General features: G+C 38.9%; 3 protein-coding genes across 4 annotated transcripts in view; 2 read left to right on the top strand and 1 right to left on the bottom strand.

The window, feature by feature from the left end:
- The first annotated feature begins 534 nt into the window (after positions 1-534).
- On the top strand, positions 535-1,594 carry LOC116847365 (39S ribosomal protein L23, mitochondrial). Its single transcript, XM_032822296.1, has 3 exons — positions 535-701; positions 951-1,233; positions 1,390-1,594. The coding sequence occupies exons 1-3, from the start codon at positions 688-690 to the stop codon at positions 1,537-1,539; spliced, it is 447 nt and encodes a 148-aa protein (XP_032678187.1). The 5' UTR covers positions 535-687; the 3' UTR covers positions 1,540-1,594.
- A 1,412-nt stretch (positions 1,595-3,006) lies between these two features.
- LOC116847376 (probable tubulin polyglutamylase TTLL1) lies at positions 3,007-6,760 on the top strand. Its single transcript, XM_032822312.1, has 9 exons — positions 3,007-3,186; positions 3,542-3,673; positions 4,452-4,517; positions 4,663-4,841; positions 5,110-5,296; positions 5,390-5,591; positions 5,810-6,040; positions 6,364-6,473; positions 6,541-6,760. The coding sequence occupies exons 1-9, from the start codon at positions 3,119-3,121 to the stop codon at positions 6,674-6,676; spliced, it is 1,311 nt and encodes a 436-aa protein (XP_032678203.1). The 5' UTR covers positions 3,007-3,118; the 3' UTR covers positions 6,677-6,760.
- A 254-nt stretch (positions 6,761-7,014) lies between these two features.
- Positions 7,015-23,181, bottom strand: part of LOC116847371 (low-density lipoprotein receptor-related protein 6) — a 16,932-nt gene continuing 765 nt past the window's right edge. Inside the window, exons 2-8 of one of the 2 annotated variants that reach the window (XM_032822304.1) lie at positions 20,516-21,277; positions 18,724-19,921; positions 17,846-18,130; positions 15,894-17,530; positions 14,550-15,059; positions 13,801-14,175; positions 7,015-10,027 (exon numbers count right to left, since the gene is read on the bottom strand). In XM_032822304.1, coding sequence (XP_032678195.1) covers positions 13,802-14,175; positions 14,550-15,059; positions 15,894-17,530; positions 17,846-18,130; positions 18,724-19,921; positions 20,516-21,277 — 4,766 coding nt within the window. In that variant the 3' untranslated portion in view covers positions 7,015-10,027; position 13,801. Of the gene's footprint in view, positions 10,028-13,800; positions 14,176-14,549; positions 15,060-15,893; positions 17,531-17,845; positions 18,131-18,723; positions 19,922-20,515; positions 21,278-21,481; positions 21,610-23,181 lie in introns of those variants that run through there. The other variant, XM_032822305.1, reaches the window with a different exon arrangement.

The following is a 23,181-nucleotide window of genomic DNA, read 5'->3' as shown; positions in this document are numbered from 1 at the left end:
GGCACACAGAAAAACTGGGTGTATATCAGTTGGACACGGGGCAATTGGACACAGTCCAATCACAAGTCGCTGTTCCAAGGGACTCTACAAATGTCTCTAATCATACGGTGCTGTGATTGGCTGTGTCCAAATGCACCGTGTCCAAGTGCACCGCTCCCGAAAAACTTAAGCAGTAAGCAAATTGATCAATCACAATTGTTGATTCTTGGATGTAAGAAGAATCAATGACTGTGATTGGTCAATTTGCTTACTGTTTACGTTTTACTGCTTAAGTTTTTCTGTGTGCCACCAGCTTAAAGGGACGTCTACGGTTGCGTTTCGAAATTCACTGCGAGTACTGAAAATCTATAATTCATGTCACGTATACTATAGAATTTCAGTACTGACAGTGAATTTCGGAACGCAGCCTACATTGGAAGTAAATAGCAAGAAGTAGGAAGTAAGAGTAACCTAACCAATCACAGTCGATTATTCTCCTTAAATTTGACTGTGATTGGTCAATTTCTTAAGGCTTAAAGCTTGTTACACCTATTGTCGATCGTGACTTAAGGAACGCACTCTAGGCTGCTTGCAACTAATGTAGAACGACCTTAATGAAAATCGAGCGTGTGAGCAAAGTATTAAAGTTTGAAAATTATGTGCTATTGTTAAATTAACAAAAAGTATACCAATTTCGGTTACAGCATAATGTCAACACGATGGTAAGTCACAATGATGCATCTTAACATATGAAACTCGAAAAAAACAATAAATAACTCAGTCTAACCTCAATTCATTAATAAAAAAGTTATGTAAATTCTGTTTTTGAGCTATTATTATTAATTTTTTTCATTTTAAGTATATTTTCATTTTGTTTAAATTATAAGTTTTAAAAGTCGCTTGAGTATATGCATTAATGAAAATGTCAGTTGCATTCAGACAAATTTGAAGTTGTATATAATTTGATATAGGTATCCGTTGTACCAGAAAGGTAATCCACAATTGAGAGTATTTTTGCCCAATTTCTGGATGAAATTGATTGCTCCCGAAAGAAAGCAGCCACCAAATGTAGTTCAGTTCTATTGTTCGATGGAAATGACTATATATGATATAAGAAATTATCTGGAAAAGATTTATAATGTCAAAGTTATGCATGTAAAAACTAGAATAGCGCTTGGAAAAACCAAAGAGGATAACAGGCAATGGAATGCTATCATTAAAGAAGACGACAGGAAATTAGCCTATGTTATACTAGTATGTTTATCAATTATATCTAAATGACTACTTTAAAAACAAGTTTAGACTTTACTTTTAATCAATTATTTAAAAACAAGTTTAGACTTTACTTTTAATCAATTATTTAAAAACAAGTTTAGACTTTACTTTTAATCAATTATTTTGTCCTTTCAGCCAAAGGATCAGAAGTTTGAATTCCCTCAGTTATTCAAGGAAGATTCGAGTGAGACGGAAGAAAAGAATATAAATGAAGCTAAAAAAGACTTGCAAAACTTTATAGACCAGAGCAAGGCACCTGATATGCCTGGTTGGTTCAGAATTTAATGTATATTGTAAAATATTTAAAGATTTATATATATAAATAATGTATTTGTTAATATCCCTTTTCTGAAAAAAATACCTAATCTAAATTTTTGCATTAATTTTAAGAATTTCTAATCGTTTCTTGTTGGAGCGGACCATATTAATGTAAAATTTTAACGAATATGCGATATTGTTTTATATTAATAACGAGATTATATACTGATTTCATATATTTGCCATTTAATAAATTACCACGACTAAAGCTGGTGGTACATAGAAAAACTTAAGCAGTAAGCAAATCAGCCAATCATAGTCGTTGATTCTTGGACCGTAAAAAGAATCAACGACTGTTGTATTGCTTACGTCTTACTGCTTAAATTTTTCTGTGTGCCACGGCCTTAAAGCGTCTTCTACAATGGCAGTAGGAGTAGTAGTAAGAAATAAGCAGTAAGTAAATAGACCAATCACAATCGATTATTTTTGAAACGTGAGAATGGAATTGGTCAATTTGCTTACTGCTTATTTCTTACTACTACTCCTACTGCCATTGTAGAAGACGCTTAAGGGCCGTGGCAGAAAAACTTCAGCAGTAAGACGTAAGAAGTAAGCAAATTGACTAATCACAGTTGTTGATTTTTGAACCGTAAGAAGAATCAATGACTGTGATTGGTCAATTTGCTTACTGCTTACGTCTTACTGCTTAAGTTTTTCTATGTGCCACCAACTTAAACTGGAGTTTCGTTTTAATTACATGACTCTCGAATTCGAAATCGATCTCGATTAGCGATTATATCGATCAAACATTTCCTTCCTTTAGTATCTGGTTATAGAGATTTTCAAAAGAGATTCTCCCAACACTACTTCAAGTCAATATAAGAATAAAGATTAATATGGAATCAACAAGGTTGTTTGAAATAATTTTAATCAGAAATAAAGCCAAGGAAGATTCCAAACACGTTCGAACGTGTTCAAACACGTCGTAATGGCTGTTAAGGCTGCGTTCCTTTTGGGCGCTCACGCGTTTTAAGCGCTTATAAGCGTCACTTTATTTTTCTTCCGAATCTTCCGAATCTAATGGCTCCTGCACACAGGACGCGGTAATACTTGCCGCGCGGCGGAAGTTCGCGCGACAGCCAATTAATATGCTGCTTTCCGTAATAACCTTCTAGCTCCTACGGAAAAACAACATATTGATTGGCTGTCGCGCGGACTTCCGCTGCGCGGCAAGCATTACCGCGTCCTGTGTGCAGGAACCATAATGCGATAAAGATAGAATGGCGTTACAGCGCGTGAGCCCAAAAGGAACACAGCCTAAAGGGACGTCTACATTGGAAGTAAGCAGTAAGAAGTAGGAAGTAAAAATAAGAAATTGACCAATCATAGATGATTATTCTTCTCACATTCGACTGTGGTTGGTCAATTTCTTACTCTTACTTCCTACTTCTTGCTATTTACTTCCAATGTAGACGTCCCTTAAAACATATGGGTTGCGTCAGCTATGATTTGAAAACATTTTCAATTGGCGCCATATCAATCAAACATACGACTTGAAAACATTCTCGATTAGCTATTGTATCGACCAAACAAATCATTCGAGAACATGGCGTCGAATACGACCGCGGAAAGCAAACGGACAGCGAATCCAAATCCTTGTGCGATTTATGGCAGGTAAGCTAACAAACTTGCAACAATTTTGCTGTTTGAAACAATTAGGAGCTTTTCTCTTTGAATGTTACTTGCTCTGCTACTTTTGAGCTTTTTGACTTCGTGTACTCTGTAAATTCAGTTAGTTCTCAGTAAGTTTCATAAAGCATTTTTCAAAAAATTAGATTTATTAATTATAAATAGACTCTCTCTTCTCTCTCGTGTACGTGATTATAATATTTCAGCGTCCTTAATTGCCGACATTCGATTCGATCTATAAAATTGACAAAACCTATGTTTTGTCCTCCTCCGATTGTTTCAAGCAACGTATTAACGTTCCTTGATTCGCGCAGCATTCAAAAAATTCGAATGACGACAGAGTACCATCGATCGGGATGGATCGGACGAAGATTACATTTTGCACGGACGTGGACAAATCCGTGATCGTACACAATTTCGAGAAACGTGGCTGGACGCAAGTAGGTCCGGAGGACGATTGGAACTTCTATTGGTAATGAAATCTCGATTGTCATCGCTCTGTTGCGTGTGGAATGTCGATATCGTATTTGTCATATATCCAGTGAACAATCGACATTTCACATTCACGAATTCAGTCTACACGGAGAAAATATTATGGTGAAAATCACGTTAAAATTATATTTCTTTTCCTAATGTACTTTTTGTAAAGAGAGAACTGGACTGTACGCACACAGCAGAACTGTCCCGAATATATCATAGGGATATCCTACAGATATTGAAATATTTTTATAATATCTCTATGATTGAAATATTTTATAATATCTCTATTCGGGACATTTCTGCTGTGTGAGTACTGCAATTATATATAAATTATTATGAAAACAATACATTTGGCGATCTGCTCTGATATATGACATAAAGTAAGTTTAAGTAATTACAATAAATTTGCAGTAAAAAGCCAAATATGTATAACGTTTTTAAACAGCAAATAGTAATTTCAATTTTAATTCTGTATAACCCAACCCAGATAGCAATTCAAAAGATAGAGAATTCAAAAAGGATTCAAGAGAATTTAGTCATATGTTACCAATTCTGAGTCCGTATTCAGATGCAAAAAGAATTCTTCAAAGTTCAGTTTAGTGAAAAGAATTCTTTTTGCATCTAAAAATAAACTCAGAATTGGTGATATACGACTGAATTCTTTGTAAATTCTCTGTTTCTTCTATTTGCTTTTACTAAAATTTTATTGTAATTTTTATTAGTGTATTTTCTTTGTATACACATTTATTATAATGTTAGATTCGCTACAGGGCCGCTACACAGTCCTGTAGAAATATCTTCAGCATTGAAACCGGATATAGGATGGACGACAATCAGTAAGACATATAATTCTATTATTATTATTCTATTAATTCTATTACTAATAATAAAAATAAAATCAAGAAGTGATGGATGTTTCAGAAACGCTTCAAAAAAGATATTCGAGAGATTTTGTAAAAATATGCTTCGCGACTGTTTCAGAATTATCAATCACTTTCCAAACCATTATGAGCTCACACGGAAAGATCTGCTGGTGAAAAATATAAAACGATATCGGAAGGACTTGGAGCGCGAAGGAAATCCTCTAGCAGAGCGCGCGGATGGCCCAGGGAAATATTTGTACCTCGACTTCATACCGGTTACCTTCGTTTTACCCGCAGGTGAAGTATTCTCTACTTAACAGCCGTTGCAATTTTTTTGGCTCTCGTGCATCTCTTGGAGTCGTTCATTTTTTGGAATACAAAACTAAATGCAGTAAACTTAATCCATACAGCACAAATCTTCAAAAGACGTTCTAAGGACATTCATAAAAACATCCTAGAATATTCTCTAAAGATTTTGTGCTATCTGTCTAATTTTTAAAATTATCTAATTTTTAATTCTCCGGATTATTACCGATTAATATCTTCTTCATATTACGACGTTTAGATTACAACATGTTCGTGGAGGAGTATCGCAAGTCTCCGCAGAGCACGTGGATAATGAAGCCGTGTGGAAAATCACAGGGCGCCGGGATATTCCTCATCAATAAGCTGAGCAAACTGAAAAAGTGGTCGCGCGAAGCAAAGACCCCCTTCAATCCGAACTTGACAAAGGATTCGTACGTTATATCCAGGTATACGATTTCAAGAAGATTTCAATGTAATTCACAATGGTTGTCCGATAATCCTGCTTCATATGGTTTCCCTTTAACGATTTCTCGCGACAGATACATCGACAATCCTCTGTTAATCGGTAGTAAGAAGTTCGATTTACGGTTATACGTTCTCATCACATCTTTCCGGCCGCTCAAAGCGTATCTCTTCAAGCTAGGATTTTGTCGTTTCTGTACCGTCAAGTACGACACCAGCGTACAAGAGCTCGATAATATGTATGTGCATCTCACGAACGTGTCTGTGCAAAAGCATGGCGTACGTATATTCTATACATTTGTCACGTTATACTGAATAATTGCTTTGCATAAATATATTTTTCGATTTCATGAGCTTCACAGTTATAAATTCTTCAAAGTTATGGAATCGCGTGGCTTCCAACTGAATTCTTGTCGCCCTCGTAGGAATAATTTCATGAAGTCGGAAAGTACCTCCAGCAGTTTCACGATCGAAACCATAAACTGCGGAAATTTCAGGACGAATATAACAGCAAACACGGCGGCAAACTAAGCGTGCAGAACCTGCGTTTATACCTGGAGAGCACGCGTGGCAAAGCGGTCACCGAGAAACTGTTCGCGAACATTTCATGGTGCATAGTACACTCGCTGAAAGCGGTAGCGCCGGTGATGGCAAATGATCGGCACTGTTTCGAGTGTTACGGATACGATATTATTATCGACAACAAGTTGAAACCATGGCTGATAGAAGTGTGTCACTTTTATTTACGTCAATCTTGCCATTCCGTTCGGATCTGTTGGACTTATTTTCATATTTCAATAAAAATCATTTTTTATCATATATCACCATGATTCTAAGTCACTTTGACTAAAAAGATTTTGGACAAAAGCTTCCTAGTTTCAGAGAAATACAATTAACAGATCTTTTCATAGTATGACTTTTTTCAGAAAATCTTAAAATATTGCCAGTTTTCTTTCTTCTATTTTTAAACTTGACGAACGGTGCATAGCAAGGTTGAAATAATATGTTAAAATTGCTAACGTCTAAGAATAAATTGTACTTAAATTTCCAGGTGAACGCTTCACCATCTCTGACGTCTACTACAGTGAACGATAGGATCTTAAAATATAAACTAATCGACAATATTGTGTCGGTCGTTCTACCTCCAGACGGTATGCCTGAGTAAGTAGACGATATTTGACTAAACTCGAGTGAGCTTACGAGATTCAACAATGATTTGTTCAATCAGTGTGAAGTGGAACAAATCACCTTCCCCGGAAGCTCTGGGAAATTTCGAGTTGCTTCTAGACGAAGAATTGGCGGCACAGGATGAGAGAGAGGGTTCATCGTGCAAATATCGCGGTTCTTTCAACAAGTGGAAGTAAATCCTTGTCTCTGCATTATTGTCTGATATGATTTTCCATCGAATTGCTGCAAAATTTTGCGAACTTTTGTATATATTATATTATAATATATAATTAATATAATTAATTATATTATATATTATATTAATTATATTATATATTATATTAATTATATTAATATAACTAATATAATTGTATGTATTTTTTGTTTCCTTAGCATTTTGACGTCTTATAATTTATCCGAAACTTTATTATTACCACGTATTAGCTAAAATCACACAATATTATTTTTAATCCTATAACCTTAGCATGTAACCGTAACATATTATCGGGATTGTTGAGTTAAGGAGTTAAGGGAGAATTGCTCAAAGAAATTTATTAACAACAATTTTTATTCGCTGTACAAATATTCTACAGACGTAAGACAACGTACGCCAGCTGTAAAGATGTAAAAATAATATAGACGGCAATTTCAGTCTTTTATGTGAAACAAGAATAATAATTTATTGATACGTTTACTCTCCTCAAGGCTGTTCAAAATGGCAGTGCGAGGTAAAAGTCCTTGCAATTCGTATATTTTGTACAAGCGTAGCCAGCGTTGGGCAAACTGTATTCGCGAATGATGGATTATTCAGAATACAATGGAATAATTTAGAAAAATATAGACTAAACTTTCATAGTCTATGTTTGTAAATATATTTTATGTATTCTCACGATATATACGTTTTGTTTTACACGTATATTTTATATATAAAATGTTTTATATATAAATATGTCGCATTATATATTGATACATCATACATATATATTTTATATAATTTATATATATATATATATATATATATATATATATATATATATATATATATATATAAAATCTAGCACTATGCTAGATATATTTGCAAACACATTCGAAATCTTCATATGTTATTCGCGAATATATTTTGCTCAACAAAGCTGGCAAGTATACAATATTACGTGTATAGTTGGACTATCGAGTATAATTATGGCACAGTTTCCTGAAACTGACATTAGACTTACAGGAACAGACGTGTGCATTAAAGATATAACGCTATTGTTGTATTAACATGATATGTACATTGCACAGTGCGCCTAAATTACAAACGTAAAAGTGTACAATGTATGCTACAAGTTGCAATTACTGTTAAATTTCTGAAAAAAAATTCCCAGTTTCCTCTTTATTTCGTATCATTACGTTTAGTTTAGTGCTCGTCCAGAGTATATCTATTTGCGTAGGCGTATGATATGTCATCAAATTCGTAAAAACGTACAGCGGAATAACAAAATGGCAATTTGTTCGAATAGCATATTAACGTGAAAAAAAAACAGTAAGTGTAGTGAAACTTTGGAAGTCATTTTTTCGTATCGTACTCAAGTTATTGGAAAACTTACAGATAAACTAGATTCTACGCCTAGAATAAAAAATCAAAAATCCTATTGTATAATATGATTAATAAAATATATGCTGCAGCCTTTGATTAACTGCCAGATCAATTAAGAAAGATGACATGTACATATTATTAACGATAACATAATCATGTTATTACCGATAATTACCGATGATATACTTTGAAATCGCAATGAATAATTAAAATAAAACTACAGATAAATGGTTGTATAAAGTATTTGCAACTTAAAATGAACTTCTCTCTTTCAAGCTATAGTCATGTACATTTTTTACAGAACAGTATTTTGCAATTTCATGGAAATTACACGTTCATGGTAAATATTTACAAGATCTACCGTGATAGGAGAATCTTTTCTCTGTACATTAAAAACTATTCAAATGCAAATAGCAGGCACGATGGTATGATTATTATTATACAGGGTGATCCGTTATATATTGATGATACTGTACGGTAAAATAAGAATTATATAAAGCACTTATAAAAAAAGGCTGAACAAATTAATTTTTACGTAAATTTTGGTTCCTAAGAATGTCGAATTTTAAAATTAAAAAATTAATACCTGACAGCACTTTTAAAAAGATATAAGTAAAAATATGTATAAGTGGATAAGAAATTAGGCGAATTTAGAAAAAAAAACAAGAAATGTTAATTTTACCTATTTTCAAATGTTGCATTCTACGCATTTGACTTTTTCTTATAGAGTTATACTTTTGCACACTAGCAATAACGGACTACCATATAGGTAACTTGCATCAATAAAGTTTCTTCTATCAGTCTAAAAGTTGTCACTCATTACATTTGAAACAATTTAATCCATTAAAGGCCACAATCCTCTACCCACAATACTAAAAAGAAAATGCATTATATATATATAGAGATCAAACTATAATCTTAAAAAATAAAATTAAAATTGTTAGTAATCCAAGATTATATTTTCTAAAGATTAATATTTTTCCCACACAAATTAATATATTTTGATTATTCATTTTCTATTACTTTTATTTTCTAAAATCTAATAAGTTTAGAAACTAAATAGTTAATACAAATTTTAGAGAAATGTTATACACACATACTCATTATTATTATTTCTTACTTTTAATAAAATATTTAGATTTTAATAGCGGAGAGTGAACCGTTAATGGATTAATGATGGATATAAAAAGATCTGACAGACTTAACAAACTGTAAAACAGTTTTTACGCAAATTATTGCCGCTTGAGTATTCGCATTTCGACAAGAGGACTCCTCAAATCATCATTGTATCTTCAGCCATTGTCTATCAAAGCGATCAGATATGTTTGTCAAATTTTCTGTCACACAATGGTCAATTTAACACCCGCGATCCGTTAAAGGACCACAGCAACAACAGTGGTGGTATTGGTGACAAGGGGTCGAAGCACTATTCATATTTTGTGCAAACTTAGGCCATCGTAAATTAATATCAAATACAATTTTCGTTAATTCTGGGAAGTAAAATTCCTCCGAAGTTATCGGTTTGACTTTGAGTTCACAAAGCAACTTGTGAACCACGGAACTCGGTAAATAGCGAGTATACGATACTTGCATCCCCGATCGACCCCCGTCGATGCCATCACGAATAAAAAACAACCACTTTTATTTCGAGCGATTGCCGAATTGTACGAGAAGCACGTCCTCTAACGGGAACGTAAATGCGGACGGAGAAATCGAATGCAGTTTCATAAGTGTAGGGCGTATACGATTTTTACCGGCACGTGGCTTGAAAGAAGAACAGCGTTGAACAGTGTTCGCTGAGTAGTCGCGGTATCATAGACTGCGAAGCCGCCAACCTTTGTCATATGCCGCGAGCCTTTGCCGCGCGCCGCGAGTCCTTTACTGCACGCCGCGAGTCCTTTACTGCACGCCGCAAGTCTTCAGCGATTTCCTCCAAAAGGGGCGTCAACTCGCGCTTTTTGAGTGAACGCTGTAAGCAGAGCAGAGACAGAGCGTGTTGAGTGGTTAGAGAGAACACATGTCCTGTGAAAATATAGGTTGCTTTCCAACAAGAGACACAAGTCGACACAAGTATCATCCTATCTTTGTTACTCACTAAATGTGGAACAAAGATAGAATGATGTTTGTGTCGACTTGTGTCTCTTGTTGGAAAGCAACTATAGAATACTGAAGAAAGTTAGTGTGTACTTTATTTATTTCTCCGTAAGCTCCCCATCTCACATAAGTAAACGCATTTGAGAAATCAGTGTGTGTATACTTCGTATCAGGAAAGAGATGCACCGATAAATGCTTGATGATGACAAGTGGTTAGAGAAGCGCGCCCTCGTCGCATAATCTGTTCAATACAAAATTTCTTCTGCACAAAAGAATGGGGTGAAGATAATGGCGAACTTCCCCAACATGAATAAGATTAAGACACACCTGGCTATCCTTAAAGCGGAACTTAAGGTTATTGAGAATCTCAAAACAAACCTGCGTATGATTATACACGGTATAATCCTGTAGGACTGTCAACCAGCGAAATCGAAGAAGAGCTTAAGGCACAGAGCCTTGAGGAGATTGAGAGATCTTAAGCTCATATATCAATATTCAGAGAGAGACAAGCGAACTACTAGCTGTATAATAGAAGTTTCACCACAGGTTCAAAATGTACTGCAGAATCGCATCTATTTGAGGTTCTCAGCGTGCACTTTCGCCGATTATATTCGGGTCTTGCAGTGCTACAAATGTCTTGCGTTTGGCCACAGAGCCAGCAGTTGTGCGACGACCCCCTATTGCGGGAATTACGCTGGTGCGCATGAGATAAGGGATTGTGAGGCATGCAAGCGATTAACCTAAATTTGCTGCCTGATATTATAGTGGACGGCCCTAGGATACAATTCTCGGATAAAGTGCGCTAGCTCGGTATCATATTGACCAGATCACCAATATATGCAATAAAATCAGTACCACTTTATATCAACTTAGGATTAGTAGTCACTTACTCACTCCGGAACTGAAAAGAAAATTGTTTCAAACTCTTGTTTATCCGCACCTTGACTATTGCTGTTGCACACTGACGGATATTATTGGGGCGCAGGATCTAAGATTGTGTCGAGTCTTCAACGCTTTACCAATTTATCTTCGGCATAAGAAAGGACGTACACATCACTCCTTACTACCCTAATAGCACAAATCTTCCAGGAACATTCTAAAGACGTTCAGAGGACATTCTATATACATAATATCCTAAGAACGTCCATAAGATATCCATAGAATATCGTGTGTTATCTGGGTATGGAGTGTTGAAATGGTTGAGGCCAGGGTTGAGAAGGAAGTATCTCGTCTGCTGCTTGACATACAGCATTATCCAGAACAAGAAACCTGAGCATTTGTCAGCTGTTCTCTGCCACAGAGACTCTGGCTCTCTTAAGACCACCAGAGCTGCACTTGAGGTGCGTTCCTTTAATTACTGCGAGTACTGACGCTATAACGTCATGAAAGTATACTGCTAGTAGCGTTCCGTTTCGACTTTGAGCAATGTCGAGATGTTGCAAGATGACAAATGGGAACGCACCACTTTACTGCCACTGCCTTACCTTTCCAGCTGTAGTAGCAGCAGCAGGAAGTGACATCCAAATTCATGACGTCACAAACTCGTCAAAATGCTTTCGCAGTGCACTGTAACCTATTTTGGAACGCTGTTGGTAGTATTGACAATAAATAACGGAACGCAGCCCTGATCTTCTTGTGATGCCACAGACGCAGACGGAAAAGTATACTAAATCATATTCTAAATCACAGGGACTGCGACTAGACTTTGGAATTCGATTCCTGCCAGCATCAAGTCTGCTAACTCTCTGGGTGCCTTCAAAGCAAAACTCTACAATTTTTTGTTGCAGGACGCACACTGAACAATTATATATTTACTGCCTTATTAGGCGCTTTGGAAAACACGATATCTCTGTTGCTGCTGGCGATCCACCCGCGAGTCGAAGAACTGTAATCTGATTATATATGGTGCTTTTGTAGGGGGCCTAGCAATTTCCTATCTTAAAAAATTACTCATGATTGGTCACACATATCTAATAACTACTATTATAATTGTGTTATCCCTAATTTAACTTTTTTGTATATTACCACACTTACAACTCTGTATTTTAGCACTTGAGAGGATTACGTCCTAGGGCGCTCTATAAAACCCTATGCTCAAAAAGTAATTTCTCATTTAAAAGACGCGCGTTAATGGTATCTCAACTGTTTGTTTTTCGCAAAGTTGATGCAACTGTCCTTGACATTGAGGCTGAGTTAGAGCGTGTTGTCATATTTTTTACATTTATAGCATGTTCGACTGACTCTGGGTTAACCCACTCTGGGTTATTCAGTCTACGTTTATTGGTCGAACAAGTACTTATAAGCTTTATGATTGGCTAGTAGAGATTTATGACGTCATTAATCGCTCTCGGAGCGATTAACCCAGGGTCAGTCGAACACGCTATTAGTTTGTTTACGGCAACTGTTGATATCAGTGTATCTTAGGTGCGTTCGTCGGATTTTATGAAAAAAACTGTTGAGCAAAGAATGTGTTTGAAATTTTGTCAATAAAGAGTATTATCTTGGCTGCGTTTGGGGAGATGCTATTTAGCGCTATGAATGTGCTCTATCCTTGTTTGTTCCTGAAAGTTGAACAAAGACAGAGGACGGTCATAGCGCTAAATAGCGTCTCCCCGAACGCAGCTCTTGAGTTATGAGGCGTTTGCTATCCGTCGCAAACGGCCAGATTTGTGGAAGGAAAATGTGTAAATTTTGCATCATGATAACGCGCCGTCGCACATATCATCTCTTGTACGCAACTTTTTGACCAAACACGCAACAATCGTCCATGCACCGTATAACTTCTTTCTGTTTCCTCAAAGAACTCAAATTGCCACTACGGGGAAAGTCGACTGATTCCATAAAAGAAAATTCGACGAAGGAGCTAAAATAACCTATTATTAGGGGAGTATTAGTGGCGCTTGATCAGTGCTCTTTTCGCGGTCGTTTTCGAGATACTATTTTGCGTATAAGGGAGAATGTCCTGAGAGGTCGCAAAACGGGACACCGACTGTCCTTTTTGTGGATTCCTGGTCACATCGATCTGCTGGGCAACGATATTGCTGACTATCTCGCTGGGTCAGCGCACTACCCGCCTCCGAATTTACAAGTTGTACATGAAGGAGAATGCTATTTTTACAATATTCATCGCTACTTGTACAATGAAGCTGCTCCGATATCTAGCAAATTGTTGGAAGAGGACTCACGCTTCAAAGGATTCCGCTATTACAACAAAACGAGAAACAAATCGCTCGCTAATCCACTTTGGAATACTAGCAGCTACCAAAGGAAAGCCATTATTACACTCAATCGTATTAGGACCTTTCATACTAGAACTAGAGACCATATTCCATCTGGGAATAATGGGCGACTCTCGCTATGAATGCAGGCTCGCCTCCAAATCTGTAAAGCACCTTTTAATGGACTGTCTGATCTATGTACGCGCGCAGGACAACATGAGACTTAATTTCGCAAAATTAGGTCTTTGATTTTTATGAGTGTTTTCGCCTGAAGAGGAGATTTTAAACATCTTGATGGATTTCATCAATTCAACTAGTTTATACATTTAAACCAATCGCTTACAGTTATGTGACTACAAACTATTACAGATATCGCCGCAGATGGCGTTGGGCTTGGCCCGGAGCCATAAAATGGAATGGAATGACTCACCTCAAGGCACCGGCGACGGCGGTGGCGGTAACGGACTGAAGTACGTCGACGATCTGGAACTGGGCGACGGTGGGCAACTAATCGCCGCGTCGCTGTGGTAAACGGAACGCGGTGTCGGCGGTGGTGGAAACGGCTCGCTTTCGTAACGATAGCGTGCCGGATAGTTACTGTCCGACTCGTCGCAGACGTCGGTGCTGCAGGGAGTCGGGGGCGGTGGCTGATTGATACTCCGATAATGCCGATATGGTTTATAACGGGAGGCATTGCTGCTCGAGCAACGTGTAGAGCTGGCGATCGTCGCCGGACTCGGTGGTGGGTTCAGCGTTTCCTGAGGATAACCACCAGCGGAACTGCCTCTGGTCGAACTTGACGCACCTGAAAACACACGTAGTGTTCCCTTTAATGTCCGAATTTAAAGAGCTTTGTTCCTAGGGTTCCTAGCTTTATTCTTGTATCACTTTGATCTTATATTTGTTAGCTTTAATCTCCATTAGCTTCAGTCTTACATTTATTACACTTACTTTTATGGGCTTTCTACAATAAGCCATTAGTCGTATAACGCATAACACAAAAAGCATAAGAAAATTCACTAATTGCAGTCCTTCAGAATAAAAATGAAGAATTCTGATTGGTGGATTCTCTTACGCCTTATGCGTTATGTGTTACGACTAATAGCTTATTGTAGAAAACGCATTAGCCTTAGCAACTTCTAAATTTGTTTTTATTTTAAAGATTCTTTTGAGACACACCTGTGATATGACTGCGGTCATAACTAGACCCAAGGCTACTTCCGTTGAGCATAGACATCCTCACAGCGTCCATGCCTGCTTTAAGATCCTTCCTGTTGTTCTTGTGTGCAAACATCGGCTTAACTACTCTGTTCGGTTTTGGAGACAGCGGGTCACCCGCTGAATCGTGCAGGATATCAGGTAAACCTTCGTTTCCAGTAAATTTTCTACGGCAGTAGTAATAGCTCAAGATTGTCACACTAGTCAGAACTACACCCACCAAGGTGATGATGACATAAGTCACTTTGGTGGACTCGACTGGTGGCACATTCTCTTGTCGATGACGCGCGGCCTCGCAAGTCTGCGATAACTCGTCACTACCGTCACTACAATCATCCCAACCGTCACAGAGAACTGCCATGGATACGCACACACTGCCTGTGACGCATTGGAATTGATCTGCGCGACAACATCGGGATTCATCCGATCCGTCGTGGCATTGCGGTGTTCCATCGCACACCAAACTCTTATCTGAGAAGTGCACAATAATAAAATTAATACAAAATAATAACAAGAACAATAATAATCTTGTAAAAAGTAAACCATAGAATAAATGAATATATCGGATATACGAAGAGAAAGAAAGCACGCAAAAAGGCGAATAGACAAATAGAAAATGCTTCTACAGAACTCAACGCAAAATCTATATTTGTAGAAAGAAAGCACGCAAAAAGGCGAATAGACAAATAAAAAATGCTTCTACAGAACTCAACGCGAAATCTATATTTGTAGAAAGAAAGCACGCAAAAAGGCGAATAGACAAATAAAAAATGCTTCTACAGAACTCAACGCGAAATCTATATTTGTAGAAAGAAAGCACGCAAAAAGGCGAATAGACAAATAAAAAATGCTTCTACAGAACTCAACGCGAAATCTATATTTGTAGAAAGAAAGCACGCAAAAAGGCGAATAGACAAATAGAAAATGCTTCTACAGAACTCAACACGAAATCTATATTTGTATAATTGTAATATTACAAGACGTAAGACATGGACACAACATCATAGTGAGAGCAAAGAAAATACTTTTCGTAGAATTCGATCAAGAAGAATTTACCGCAAAGTAGAAGTTAAACGAATCAATAATTTTTCTTCCAAATATCTTCAAGGCCAGTTCTAAAAAGACAGTCTCGAAAGATACGCGTTTAAGGTTGCGCGCTTTGAAAATATTTCACAAGTTCTCCTTTTCGTCAATTTTCAACCGACCTTTAAACAATTTTCCAAAACTACATAATCTTTCAGAAAAAATTTTCTTCTTAATTTCGACCGTAGTGTTCTATCTTAAAGAAGACTTAAAGTTACATACCGATACAAAGATTGCCGCATTTGTGATGACGATCGCGACTGCAAGCCGCGGGGCAGCCAAGCTCGTCGCTGCCGTCCAGACAATCTGTTTGGCCGTCGCATTTCCAGGTGGCAGGTATGCAATCCTTACCCACCGCTGTGCTCGGTGCGGTGCAGGTGAAGTGATCGTTGCCACAAGCCGGCGCCGCTCGACAAGTACGACCGTCCTCGGACAGCACCAGTGAGCGCGGACAAGAGCAGCGCGGCGAAGTAGTACCGATGCAGAAGTGCGAGCAATCGCCGTAATGGTTGAAGGGGCTGCAAACGTGCGCCTCCATATTATTCGGCACACTAACGGTCATGAGGTCAATAACGAGCATACGGTTCATGACCGTTCGCTTGCCGAAGCCGGACGACTTGTTGACTCTTTCGAGCGTTTGAGTTTCGCGATCGAACCAGTAAAGGTGGTCCAGAAACACGGACATATGCGCGATCAAACCTGACGACGCGACTGTCACTAAAGTCCTTCGATTTTTGCCCATGAAGTCGGCGCACTCAATCAACTTGCCATGCGCCCAATACACGACGTTCGCTTCGGTGTCGACGGTCAGGCCGGTCGGTTGTTCCAAGTCTGCAGCGATCACCACGCGCTCCTTGCCGTCCATCTTGCTCTGCATGACTCTTACCTTCTTGCCCACGTCCGTCCAAAAGAGCAACCGTTGTTGCGAGTGTATCGCGATATTGCGTGGCTTTTCACCGTCGCCCTTCACCACGATTCCAAGCATGGAAGCGTTGTCGAGGCGCGTCACGTTGATGACGTCATTCGCCATGCACGACCAGAAGAGCAATCTGCTCAGAGGATCCAACGCCAGATCGAAGGGATGGCCTGAACCGGCGGACACCACGATTGTGCCGCTGTGCTGCGTCTTGTTCTCCAGAGTGCGGCGAATAACGAAATTGCGACCATCGACCCAGTATACGTGCTGCGTCACTGGATCGTACTCAATCGCACGCACATTCTTCACACCCTGCAGACGCAACACCACGTCCGCGCAATCATCCGGCAAGTCTGGCAGGTAGCGTGCCATCGCGTTGCGGAGGCTATAGATCATGTAACGCTTAGGCGGCGTGCACGTGCGATTGTCTCGCGCGAGGCTGTAGTGTGTGGGACAGGCGCATTTGCGCGAGACTGACGTCCCGCCGTTCGCGTTGGGCAAGGCGATACACAGATGGCTGCAGTTTCCGTTCGCCACGGCGCACGGATTCCAACCGGGCTGGCGAGAACCGTGGAACACTAGCAAATCCGTTACTGATTCTAACTGATCGTGGATCCTGGTGCGATTCGCGCCAGTTGCCTTGTCCGCTCGCTCGATGTCACCGGTGTTCCAGTCCGTCCAATAAATATAATCACGATACTGCGTTATGCTGAACGGGTACACTATATTTTGCGTGACGATGGCGTCCTTCTGCCTCGTTTGCAGATTGAAGCAGTCGATCGCGGGTGTTTGCAGATCGGCCCAGTACAATTTGCGGGCAGCGTGATCGATGGTGAGACCATTCGCTCGACCGATACCCGACACGATCACATGCCGCTGTGTGCCATCTAAGTCTGCTCTTTCGATACTTCCTAGACCGCCCCATTCCGTCCAGTATATATGGCTGATAACAAATAGACGATCAAATAATAAAGCAACTTTTTATATTCAAAGTATATTGATTAACCTTAAATATTTAAATAATTTTTTAATTCCAATTAGACGTTTTCTCGTTTGTGTAAGAAATGATTTCGAACAATTTAATTAAAAAATACGCAAGTAATATATAGTTTATGTTATTATATATCAAGATTTTTTATCCAGAAGAAATTTTATCTAACGTATTGACGAAAATAAATAAAATATATTTCGTCAAAATTCGTCTTCTTACGCGTCCTGGGATGTATCAGAGAGAACAATATAAGAAAGCAGAACTCACCCTCTCTCGGGGTCCAAAGCCAAACATTTGGGCTCGATAAGATTCTGCCATACAAGAACTCGTCTGATACTGCCTTCTAATCTTATCATCTCTATACGACGTGTGCTAGTGTCACTCAAGTAAAGATTATGCGCGATCCAATCGAGTGCAAGACCCTCTGGAGACTCCAGGCCTAGATCGATTATCCTTTCTATTTCTGATCCGTTTATAAAGGCACGTGTGATAGCTTTTAGTTTAATGTCCGTCCAATAAATGCGATTCTCGTTAAAATCGAAGTCCAAAGCGCTGAAAAACGAAGATATCATTCAGACAATTAAGAAGAGAACACGAAAAAAAATAATCTTACGGTTTGTGCAACAGAATGTGCTCAGATAAAAATTCGATTACAAGAAACGATATTTCTTTAATCGCGACCGAAAATATTCGTTTTCAATAGCTGTGTTAAAAAATTGAGATATAACTGAAAACAATTCACTGAGTAGAAATCTCCTACAGGAATATTTATGTGAGATTTCTGTTCCCACAACTAAGTTTTCCTCTGTGACTCTCAGGTAACAGAAAATCCCACTTACACAAACTGAATTTCTCTTCAGTGCGCTTATTGTTAGTACTAGATTTCGTAATATTGTTAATACTTGAAATATTAACACAGGATCGAACATTTTGAAAATTAATTTATCTTAAAAACTAATATTATCGTTTAGGAATATGACTCATGATATACTATCTCATTTTGATATTTGCTGCAATAATGATAAATAATTATAAATTATATGAATCTTTCTTTTCTTTTTGAATTATATGAATCTTTCTTTTCTTTTGAAAATTATATGAAATAATTGATCTCTACAGTAACAAGTTAACGACGTTCCACGAACCTAGTATCCTTGAGGCCGGTGATCGGTATAAAGTTATCATTGTTGACGTTCTCGATGCTGATGCGCCCGATATTATCCTTTCTAGCGAACAGCAGGAACGCGTCCGGCACGACGCACGTGCGTTTGTCCTTGGTGAGCTCGTAACCGATCTGACAGGCGCACACGTACTTGTTGCGAGGCCGATTGAGGCATAAGTGGCCGCAACCACCGTTGTCGCGTCCACACGGGTTGGTGCTGGTGTTCACTCGACCGAGATGCACAGCTTTCAGACCCATCACGTTCGGCACCTGGTCGACGATCACTTCGCGTTCCCCGCCGGTGAGTTTGTGCGCCCGGTCGATGCTGCGTCGTTGCCAGTCGGTCCAGTACAGATAGTCACCCAGAAGACTAAGGCCGAATAGATGCGGCAGGTTGTCGGTGATAACTTCGCGACGATCGCTACCGTCCATGTTAGACACCTCGATCTTGTCGGTCTTGGCATCGCACCAGTAGATCTTCATGCGCTCGAGATCCAAAGCGATTCCATTCGGCCACAGGATGTCCTTAGCGACGAGCAAGACCCTGTCGGTGCCGTCGAGATTGCTGCGCTCGATCTTTGGTCGTTTCTCATTCCAGTCGGTCCAAAACATCCAGCCAAGATCGGGCGCAACCGCAATTGCCCGCGGCTCCACTAAATCCTCGTTCACCAAGACCTTGCGTCTCGTGCCGTTTAGACGCGCCATCTCGATGCGATCAGTACCGGTGTCGGTCCAGTAAAGGTTCCGGGCGACCCAGTCGATCGCGATGCCGTCAGGATTCATCACTTCCGTCACGATTACGTCCTGCTGTCCCGAGCCGTCGAGATACGCTCTCCGGATTGCGAACGATTGCTCGTCGGTCCAATACAGCATTTCGTCCAATGGGTCGAAGTCGATCGCAATGGCATGCTTGACGCCAGTCAACGGCAGCACGAAGTTGGTGTAGTCGGGCGAGTCTAAGGATATCCGACAGATCTCCGTCCTCTGGACGATCAGCAACAATTCTCCCGGGCCTTTGGCGCAAGTGAAGTTGTCGATCAGTTTCACGCCTGTGGGACAGGCGCAGGTGTAGCCGCGCTTCGACGTGCTCAGAAGACACAAATGAGAACAATTGCCGTTGTTCTGCCGACAAGGATTGTTGCCGTGAGGCTGCCTCTTCGGATCCCATACCTCGATGTCACCTGATATCAAAAGGAAAGATTTCTGTTGTGAGAGTTCTTCCGAATAAACCAATAAACCAATAAACGAATAAACCAATAAGCATGCAACAAATACAGAATATATCGATACATTACAAATATGACTTTTTTAAAACAAAAACATATGGTTTTCGGAAATTTGACAAATTCAATTGTTAATTAAATAATCTCAATTAAAAGTAAGAAGAAAGAAATGGCTCTCAAATATTGAATCGAATAGAAAAGAAAGAAGGAAAAAGCTTTTTACAGCCAAGCACGGATGTAATAGTGCAATATATACAATACGAAACAATTTTTTCTATAATATACTTGTAAAAAAAATTGATTTGTATTGTATATATTGAACTATTACATCCGTGCTCGGCTCTAAAAAGCTCTTTCCTTCTTTCTTTTGTGTTCAATTTAAATGATCTCTGATTCCCTTCGCTCATATCAACCGTCAATTAAACAAACTTTACTCGAAATCGATCGTCAATTAATTGAATTGAAATGTATTCGTTCAAATCAATCGAATTGCGAAAAATTAATATTTTTATAATGTATGCTGACTGTAATACGTGACATTCGTGCGCGTACCAGGTATGTATTCGCCGTGGAACAGCTCACGCGGATTCGCCTGCGACTGGCGCATGTCGTAAGAATGTATACACCACGTCTTCCAGTCTGTCCAGTAAAGTCGCTGGTCAAAGTATGTGATGGCAAAGGGGTAATCCAAGCCGCGATTGATAATCGTGCGTCGATTCCCACCGTAGAAATCTATCACGGCGATGAACCACAGTCTACCGTCTGCCCAGTAGATTAGCTCGTTCTCATAGTCCACCGTTAAGCCATTTGGCCAAAATATGTTGTCTGATACAATGACCTCGCGTGTGCTCGGATCACCGTCCATGCTGGCACGTTCTATCTTGGGCACATCACCCCAATCAGTCCAGAAGAGGAAACTCTTCATAGGTGCCAGCGCAATAGCACGTGGCTGATAGATATCGGTCCAAAAGAGGACCTTTCTGTGACGGCCGTCAATGCTGGTCACCTCTATCCTGTTCTTCTCCCCATCTGTCCAGTATAGCTTGCCTGTGTACCAATCGCACGCCAAACCATCTGGAGATATCAGACTGGAATTCACCACAGTCATACGTTCTCCGGTGTGAGTGCCATTGGCACGTATGCATTGTATCATCTCCAGGCCGCTGTCAGACCAGCAGACCAGCCCTCGTTCATAATAAAAGTCCAAAGCTGCACCCTCCGAGAGATCTTTGACGATGACATTGACCTTGTTACTGCGAGACACATTGGTCACCCGGATGTCCTTATGAGTGGCGAACAGGAGAACGGGTGAACCTGAAAATAACGCGATTGTGACAGAATTAAATCAAAGATAATGTCAATGTAGAAGAGAGGGAGGTGAAGGACAGGGAGGATCCTCCTCCCTTAGGAAAAATTACTTAGAGTTGTTCAAATTAACTTTAAGCAACTTCGAGTTAATTTGAACATCCTAAAGTAATTTTTCCTAAGGGCTGCGTCTTGAGATCGTTGTGCACCTACCGTAACAAGAGAAAAAGAGGTAGCAAAGAACGCAAATAATTAACATCACCGACGAGATACTAGAAAGACCGTCGGCCTTACGGGTTTTAACAACACTGAGAAATCTCACGGTGCGCCAGTGCTGCGAGTTCGGGTAACTTTGGTGCGTTCGCTTTGGACGCTTACGCGCTTAAGCGTCATTCTATCTTTATCGCTCATTACCTGCGGGAAAAAGATAGAATGACGCTCACAGCGCAAAGCGCCCAAAGCGAACACACCAAAAGTTACCCGACTCACAGCACTGAACACTGATACAGATTGAAGGTTAGTGTCCAACAGTACAGACAGAAGGTTAACAGACTCTATAATATCGCAGAAAAAAGTAAATATAAATACAATATTTGGTAATTGTGAAGGAAACACCCGATCTCATCGATTTTGTTAAGATTTGGTAAGATAATGTATTATGACGCGTAGAAACCGAATCTGAAAGCCAAAATCGTCGCTTTACACGATAAAGCGAGATATTAATCGTTTAAATTGCACAATATTCAAGGTTAGGAAACCTGTCATATCGACGATGCACTGACATGAGCATGTGTAATAACATTTAGTCTGTTCTTTGTAGTTGTAGAGCTCCTAAATAAACAATAAATATATTTATTAAACTAATAAATATATTATTAACTAATAAATATATTTATTAACAATAAATATATTTGTGGGCTCCTAAATAAACAATAAATATAAAAATACGTATAGTCATGTTAACTGTAGTGTTGTGAATGTATATGAGTATATATGAATGTGCATATGAATTGTCAATAAGTACAATTTTAAGTATATTAAGCTATAATCTTTTGCCTTACTAAATTAATGAGTCTAATATATATTAAAAGATTCTGAAAAGAGTAGCAAAGATCCCTACGCAAGGTTTGGGATTAAATCTGCAATAAATGCATAGACTTTAGTGATAAATGGATGCAACATACCTTGCATAAAGGCCTTTGCTAATCTTTTCAGAATCTTTTATTTTAATATATATTAGACTCATTAATTTAGTAAGGCAAAACATTGTAGCTTAATATACTTAAAATTGTACTTCTTATTTACAATACATATGCATTCATATACATAACACTATAGTTAACATGGCTATACTTATTTTTATATTTATTGTTTATTTAGGAGTACACACTCAGCACATTGAATGTGTTTGGAGAGAAGTTCGAGCTAATATTCCATGATATGGAACATGACCTTTAGTGGGATACTTAGCTGAATATCTCTTCAAACACATTGATAAATATAAAGAGCATCTATCCGCTTTCTTCTCAGCGATTGTGGAAGTATACAAACCAGAGTTTTCTAAAACCTATGATGTAGATACATATGTATCAGAAGTTAATAACAAATTTTTATATAAAAATTTTGACATTTATATGTACTTATAATTCATTATTATTTTATATATTAAAATGCATAAATTTTAAATTTACATATATTTTATCGTATCTGGATTATAATATATAATGAAGTTATATTCTAATATATATTAAGTTCTGACAGGTTTTCTAACTTTAAATAATGTACAATTTTCATCATTAATATCTTGTTTCACTGTGAAAAACGACGATAAATAAGACCCGAGACCTCATAGGGGTTCAAGGGGGCGAAACCCCCGGTTAGAGGAGGTTCAGGGGGCTAAGACCCCCCCCCCC

The sequence above is a fragment of the Odontomachus brunneus genome, unplaced genomic scaffold, assembly GCF_010583005.1.
Source record: "Odontomachus brunneus isolate Ranch 3 - 2012 unplaced genomic scaffold, Obru_v1 Obru_scaffold_077, whole genome shotgun sequence".
Taxonomy (NCBI): domain Eukaryota; kingdom Metazoa; phylum Arthropoda; class Insecta; order Hymenoptera; family Formicidae; genus Odontomachus; species Odontomachus brunneus.
This window is presented reverse-complemented; position numbering and strand designations above follow the sequence as displayed.

Coding starts and splice junctions, on each gene's coding strand:
- LOC116847365 (XM_032822296.1), top strand. Junction 1,234..1,389: donor AATTAGCCTATGTTATACTA/GTATGTTTATCA, acceptor TTGTCCTTTCAG/CCAAAGGATCAGAAGTTTGA.
- LOC116847376 (XM_032822312.1), top strand. CDS start 3,119: ATGGCGTCGAATACGACCGCGGAAAGCAAACGGACAGCGAATCCAAAT. Junction 3,674..4,451: donor GACGATTGGAACTTCTATTG/GTAATGAAATCT, acceptor GATTCGCTACAG/GGCCGCTACACAGTCCTGTA. Junction 5,297..5,389: donor GATTCGTACGTTATATCCAG/GTATACGATTTC, acceptor TTCTCGCGACAG/ATACATCGACAATCCTCTGT.